Genomic DNA, 7,624 nt, shown 5'->3' with positions numbered 1-7,624 from the left:
CTCGCCCTCTGGTATGTTTCTTTCTTGTTTACTATTCCATTTCTTTATTTCAAAATGTGTTTGTTTTAAACTGATGGTTTACACTTAGTATATGAGATGGATCACTAGAATCGTATCTGCTGAGGAGATGAAGAAAGAAATGGCTTCATGGCTCATCATTTTTGCAAAGATTTTTATTTTTTTTCTCTCATCCCCAGTTTATAGTCTGTCGTGTCCTCCGATATAATCGAATACGTTACAACCAACATTTTAAGTAATAATTGAATTAAAGTTGGAGAACAATGAATGTACAAAAGGAACTGATGAACGATAAGGAAAACAGTTATATCTTCTTTTTTTAATGTGGTTTTGTTTGTTCAATCTGTTGAGAAACGCAAACAGTCTTTTCACGAAGTCTGTTTTGTTTTTGTTTTTTTGTTTAATGTTTTCCAACGTAGCAGTTATTATGAGGGAGATGCACACGCAACCACGCAAACGGCCGCTGAAGCGCCTCTGGTTGCATGCGAAGTATCAAGTATTACACCTCACGATCGCGCAAATCTTTTACACATTTTGATGTTGCACAAACAAACTGCGACGGAGCGACACGCACGAGTTAGTGGAACCCGAAGCACCTTCAGAGCAGTGTCAGAATGACCCAAACACACAGCGGATCAGAACCGATCAAATACGAGGGGCAGTCACATTATGGAAGAAACGTCCAGCTTCAAATATTGCCCTTGCCTTTTTTTTCTTCTAAAATTGCGGTCATAAGACGTGCCTGGTAGCTTCTATTCTTAATAATTATCCAATTTGTTATAATTATCCAAATGGTTGAACGAGGATGCATGAGGACCAGTTTTTAAAATATGTATTTTTTTTCTCTCTAAAACAATCCTGATTTTATTTTTATATTCGTGACTTCTTTCTTTTCATGTACGCATGCCAAACGCACTCCATGGGGTCACGTCTTCATAACTTGTATAACTGCATATAATGCTTGCCATCTCATATATATTTTTTATTTCAAATATAGGTTGGCACATTTTCAACATCAATGATTTCTTAAAACAATGTAGGTGATTATATAAACAAATAGAAGCGAAAGGCAGTCTATTATTTTGCAACGGAGCATATTTTACAAAATGGCAAACTATGCTAGAGGGCAGGCTGCACTGTGCTTTCGATCCTGATTTTGGTTTGATTTGTATCTCCTGTTAAACGCGACAATTGTAGCCTATAAGTGTATTTGTTTATATCAACATATGGTCTGTATTTTCATTGCAGACCTAAACAAATATAGGAAGCTATTAGCTGTATGGATATCAAATCAGATTTTTTTTAAGGAGAAGGGGGGAGGGGGGGTGGCAGCTGCAGCCGGAGCATGTTCTGATCTCCGCTGCGGGAAGAGGCGGAGGCTCTTTTGCACCGTCAGTACAATGTGAAGAACAAGCAGAGACAACCCAGCAGACAATAAACAAAGAAAGGCTTGCCATGTGCGCTGCAGCTGCTGCACACACACGCACACACACACACACGCACACACACACGCACGCACAAACGCACGCACAAACGCACGCACAAACGCACCGTAGAGCTGCAGTGAGAAGTCATGGCCGCCAGGGGGCAGTCGAACCCATGCAACAGACTCATAATGTTTGGTTGGGTGAAATGCAAAATGAAGATGCATTATGCACTCTGCTTCAGGGAAGCTGCTCTTAGACGACGGTTCTTATGAGTCAGCCAGCAGCCCGCCTGCTGACGTGTCTTTGAGCAACACACTAATTCCCATTTTCATTGTGGCTGCTGTGCTGAACCTGACCTTTGACCTCTTAATAATCGTTTCCATGAAGCTCCATGAAATGTCCTTTATTTATTTCCATTTTCAGGGTCTCTTACACAACATATAGTGACAATGTTACCATATGATCTATGCTGCAGTTACCGCCAACATGCATTTAAAGGTGTAAGAACAAATAAAATTATACACACAAGATATATAAAAATTGGAAGACTCAAATGGAAGTTGTACATTTTCATACATTTATTGTAAAGGCATCATCATGTGATGAGTTGTTTGAACTAATCAAGCCGGTTCATAGTGCTCCAACTGCTCTAGCAAGACCTGCGAGTAGTTAGGGGAGTAGTACCTGAAACACACACACCCACACACACACACGCACACACACACACACACACACACACACAACCTGTAAATATCCGACACTGTGTTTTGTACTGGAGGATATGTTGCATGATATACACAGATTTACTTTTTTACCATTATCATACAGTTAAATTCAGATTTCTAAATTGTGTTTATTTTAATTTGTTTTAATCTGAATAAATGCAAAAAATTTATGATCATGTCATGATACTATAAATGTGCTGCTGAGTCAGCACACAGCTCAGAAAACATTACAGTGTATCAGTCATGTCATAAGTCACTCCTAGATTGGTGTTTACAGCTCCACACACAAGGCTTCGATGTCAACTAGGTGTGTGTGTGTGTGTGTGTGTGTGTGTACTGGCAAGAAAGAAACACACCTGACTATCTCTTCAGGATAAGAGTTGTTAATAGTGTCAATGTGTTCCTGGAGAGGGGAGCCGGGCTCTGCCTCGATCTCCTGTAATCTTTTCAGCCCCCCGCTGGTCACAAAAAGACGGCGAGCTTGACTGTCGTGAGGCAGCACCTTTGATGGAAGGGGAGACAAAGTGTTGACATAAACTCTTAATGAATCAATGTTATTTTATTTGTTTTACATTTCCAAAATGCGGGTTGCTGATGCATGTTGTGATACCAGTTGTGTCACCTTGCTGATCTGGCCCACAACATGTTTGAGGATGGTGGTGGGAACATCGTAGAGGAGGGGCTCCAGACCTAGCAGGTAGGTGCACTTTTGCAGAATGGTCTTTAGAGCCTTCTTACTCTGAAAGGAACAAGAGGAACGATAATGTGATGTAAACCATTTCTCGTTCTCTCTTTCTTTTTACCAAGTGACCTTTGACACCAGCTGAGCTGTGACTCAAAATATGTACATATGGCTTGAAAATAAGTCTCATTCCCATTACAGATACCAGTTACTTGTGCCTCAATATGAGTGTCAACTGATAAAATAGTACAAGCTATAGTTAAGTTTCATTTCATTTATATTACACACACACACACATACACATTTGAACTCTTTGTTATTGGGGTACTAAATTGTGTTTCTTTATCTTATTGTCTTTAATGTGTATGTTATGCCACTGACATAGGTTGTGTCTTTTAAATGATGCACATGTGTTGTCAAAAAAGTTTTTTATTAATTTGCTTGCGTTTTGTCTTTTTTAATGTTTTAAAAAAAATAAAAACTAGTCATCCTAAATCTGTCTGTTTTTGAGAGGTGAAACATGAGCAAATAGTTTCACTGTGAGCGGCAGCTCATACTTTGGCCTGCAGGTCCTCGGAGCTGCTGGCGTCCACGTAGAGTTCCAGCAGTTTGGTCAAAAGGTCACAGGTGGCCACGGCCTTCGCGTGCTCCGGGGTGTGGTGACCAATCTGGCCAATGGACCAGGCTATGGCTGCCTTGATGTGCGACTCGTGTTCCTCGGCGAGACACAGGGCCAGCTGGTGCACACCCTAGAGGACAGGAGGACACACAGCATATAGGGCTGGTTCTGTCAAAATGACCTCCGGCATATTCAGTAGGTCATTTAGTGGTGGGTTTAGTTGTCACGTGGCTTTGTCGAGGGGATTCACAAGCGAGATTACCACCTTGGAGAGAATGACAGCCATGGCCAGGTTCTCACTGTGAGCGGCCACATAACCCAGCAGCATGATGCCGGGCAACCGCAGGCTTCCTTGGCAATGACCCAGATAATCGATCACAACTCCAATGGCACCACAAGCCACAATCATCTCGGACAGCTGGAAACACAGAGCCAGATTACTTTGTGTCCAGACATGCACGGTGGTGCCCACAAGTGCACGTGAGAGTGCGCCGTACCGCCAGTGAGTGTTTCACGATCTCCCTCATCAGAGTAACGACGTTCTTCTTGACGTACTTGTCTGGATCTTGGAGGCAGGCCAGCGCTGCAGGGAAGATGTTTGCCTCGATCACTATCTCAGCCAGGCCTTCTGAGTGTTTGCTGACCTGACATAGGGCTGAGAACACCTGCCTCTGGATGGAAACAAAAACATGTCTGAATTATTGCCATGAGCTCATGCATATTTCTGTCAATTCAATTACAAGCTTCATGTTGTACAATTCTAAAGCAAGCGGGCATGCTTAAATCTCACTGTTATTAATTAAATACCTTTTTTTTTTAGCTACACTTGGATGTTACATTTATTCCATTTAATTTAATTTACTATGTAGTTTTTTTTTAAGTGGAAAAGAATGTACCTGCAGTTAATGCTAATAAGCTCTAAATATCAAAAATGTATACGCCACTTTTATTAAGTTTTACCACTTTTTCAGGTTTCCAGGGCTGATGCTGAGTGACTACAATGGTCATTTGTACTAATAGTAAAATGTAAGTCTGTGATGGAGAATGTTTCTTGACATGAATTCAAATATATTTTATCTCTGTATTTAAAAAAAATGTATTGAATGTTTTTCCAAATTCATTCACAATTAAATCACAATGTATCACATGAAATTATCATCGGGAAAGATGTTTGTTAAAATGGTGAAAGAAAGGGCACGAAACATATGAAAGATTCAGGATATATATATACATATATATATATATATATATATATATATATATATATATATATATAGTTCGAATTATCTCTAGCTTGAGTACATTTTTTTTAAGACAACGTCTTTACAAATGTGCATTTAAGGGTTCTGCTAAAATGATATCCAAAGTAAAAGCATAAAGACAAGCATTTCTATTCCAAAAATACTATAGGGCACCGAGGTTACCTGGTTATTTAGCATGCATGTCTCAAGTATTGGTTATGTTTTACCTTTTTTGGCAAGCATTATCTTTAAGTAAGGAAAAGCTAAGTTAAGAAAAATGATCAGTTACTGTAATCTCATAAAATGATCCAACGTTCATGAGTGAAAGCATCTGTCTGTCTGTTGAGCTCTCCTACCTTTAGTTTGGCATCTGGGTTGAATATCATCTGTGCCAAATGGGAAATGGCGCCATTATCCACGACAGTCTGGGCAAGTTCAGGTGTGTGCTTGCAGATCTCGCTGAGGGTGGAGGCCGTGATGCGTTTGAGGGCCATCTCAGGCTCCAAAAGACACAAGACCAGCAGGGGGACAGCACCCGCATCAACGACTGACTGACACAAGGCTGCACAGTAATAGAAATAGGTGGGAAACATTAAAAGAAAGTATAAGTGCGAGGACCGAGTGATGACAAAGAATTACTTTTTTACATATCTTTCCATGGGCTAACGTGTGTCTCCAAACCAAGAAAGTGAGAAATAGGGAGAGGAAAATCATATACATCTAAGCGTGTCAGTGTGCCTGCCTTACATGCATTGTGTTGTGCGATGGAGCCCAGAGCCCAGGCAGCAGCCTCTTTCACCCCGGGGTCAAAGTCATCCAGGCAGCTGACCAGGGCATCAACTCCCCCGCAGGCCACCACAGCCTGGGACAGCTCAGGGGAATGTTTCGCTACGGCACGCAGCACAAACGCTGCTGCCTTCTTATAGAACCTCTTCACACACACACACATACACACACACACACACACACACATACACACACACACATTCATTGGCATGGCCCAACAAGAGGTTTAAACTGACATTAAACTTAAATTATGATTGAGCTACTGGGCAGTTGTATTGTTCCATGATATGATGACAAATATCCAAGTAGAGCCTGGAATGAGATTTTATATATTGTCCAAGTGTTTAAAAAAATCCAAATGATTATTTCCAAGAAAAACACATTTAATTTTCAAGTCATAACACTGGACTTTCATATTTGAGGATGTTGACAAAATACATTAATTGGCATAAGTCATTGTTATCACACAAAAAAATGTGTTTTATATGTTTTACATATGATTTATGTAGCTACTCAATAGTTTCCCTACAAACTCTTTGAATTAAATATACATTTAAGTCGTTCCAAAGTGCACACAAATATCCATCCCAAACAGACCATTTGTGTGTTGTCAACTCACCTTACACAGCTGTAAAGCCACTCATTGCAAGTCATTGTCATTTTTTCTCAATGGAGATTTTTTGCTAAAGAACAAAACTATTCTTCTTCTCATATGTGACATAAACCGTAACAAAATGCAAACGATGTGCAATTGTATGCTTAGGAGACTGCAATGTCCCGTTAATAACAAGAGTTACACTGGGAGAGAGAAAACAAAGGTTGGTTGCTCTCGTGGTAAAGGGCTCTTGGGTTTTGAAGTAGCTCCCAGGCGAGCTGCCAAGTAGCCCAAAGCACACTCTGACTTACATTGGGCTGACCCTAATGGCCTGCAGGATCTCCCTCCCCTCTCTAACTCAGACAAACACACACACACACACACACACACACACACACACACACACACACACACCGGCTCTAAAGGGCGGAGACAAAGTATTAGACAACCTGGCACTTGCGTTATGAGGATGAGCTACTCACATTCTGCAAGGCCAGAGACTGGACCAGCGAGGGCAGGATGTTTTCCTCCACCACGACCGTGGCCAGGTCATCGCTGTGGTCTGCCAGGCGGCCCAGAGTCAATGCTGCCGTCTGCTGAATGCTGGGGTTCACATCCAACAGGAGGGCACGCAGCATTGACATCACGCCTGCGGGAGAAGAGTGGAGTTCACATCCGGAAACGGCAGCTAAAGCTAACATGGGTCCACTTTGGTCATAACAGTTTCTTACCAGCATTTTGAAGGACTTGTATGTTTCGAGGTTCGGTCGCTAGGTCAGCAACAGTTTGGACAAACTGCATCCTTGATTTGTGATACTCATCAAACACTGAAAAACAGAAGGAGAGAAAGACCGTTTGATTTAACTAACGTTATGTTAGGTGCATCAATTGTTGTTAGGAATAAAAAACAGCTCATGGATCTCACCTCGAACGATCTGTTTTTTACTCATTGTCACTTTGTTGGAAAACGCCTCCTCTTGAAGATATGTTATAACACGGAATAACGTTAACTGCACAGAAAACAATTGGAATGTATCAGGATTTGTTGTTGTCGTTAAGTGTCGCCGTGGCAACAGACAGGAAGCAGTTTGTATCGTCGCCCCAGCCGAAGATCGTGTATTAGAAAGATGACTCACCCCGGTACTTTCGCAATGCGCACCTATACGTCGCGAAATATGTTCAGTGTGAGAGCGATGTGCGGCTTCCCTCCAAGTCAAGCGGCCATTGGCTGCTCCGTGAAGTGCACCACATGGCTTTGAACATTTCTTCATGAAATACGTTTTCAACTGCATTGCTTGCCTTGCCTGCTCGAGTTTGTCCTTAGCTGACCTGCCTGTATACGAGTTTTTCTTGTTGCCCGTTGTTGTTGAATCCAGTTTTTAAAAAGTGGCCAAAATAAAGCTTATAATTATTATTGGACTATTGTCAAATGTGTGCTGATTGGAATGTGATCAGTCCAAACATGATCATCTCTCTCTCGGTTTGTGTGGGTCTATTTATGCTGTCTTGCCTGCAGATGAAAGAAAAATAA

At 41.4% G+C, this 7,624-nt stretch overlaps 1 protein-coding gene across 2 annotated transcripts; it reads right to left on the bottom strand.

The window, feature by feature from the left end:
• Positions 1-2,001: 2,001 nt before the first annotated feature.
• spag6 (sperm associated antigen 6) lies at positions 2,002-7,155 on the bottom strand. Of its 2 annotated transcripts, none has more exons than XM_034560673.1 (11): positions 7,019-7,155; positions 6,825-6,920; positions 6,576-6,742; positions 5,460-5,643; positions 5,069-5,274; positions 3,969-4,142; positions 3,737-3,889; positions 3,410-3,601; positions 2,793-2,909; positions 2,527-2,672; positions 2,002-2,129 (listed from the first exon to the last, which is right to left on the bottom strand). In XM_034560673.1, exons 1-11 carry the CDS (start codon positions 7,041-7,043, stop codon positions 2,066-2,068), a joined length of 1,524 nt encoding a protein of 507 aa, XP_034416564.1. In that variant the 5' UTR covers positions 7,044-7,155; the 3' UTR covers positions 2,002-2,065. The 2 variants fall into 2 exon arrangements, with proteins under 2 accessions (XP_034416564.1, XP_034416563.1); XM_034560672.1 differs by having other exon boundaries at positions 2,781-2,909; positions 7,019-7,150.
• Between the last annotated feature and the right edge of the window lie 469 nt (positions 7,156-7,624).

This window comes from Cyclopterus lumpus, chromosome 20 (assembly GCF_009769545.1).
Source record: "Cyclopterus lumpus isolate fCycLum1 chromosome 20, fCycLum1.pri, whole genome shotgun sequence".
Lineage (NCBI taxonomy): Eukaryota > Metazoa > Chordata > Actinopteri > Perciformes > Cyclopteridae > Cyclopterus > Cyclopterus lumpus.
Note: the sequence above shows the minus strand (reverse complement) of the source record. Positions and strands in the feature narration are given on the sequence as shown.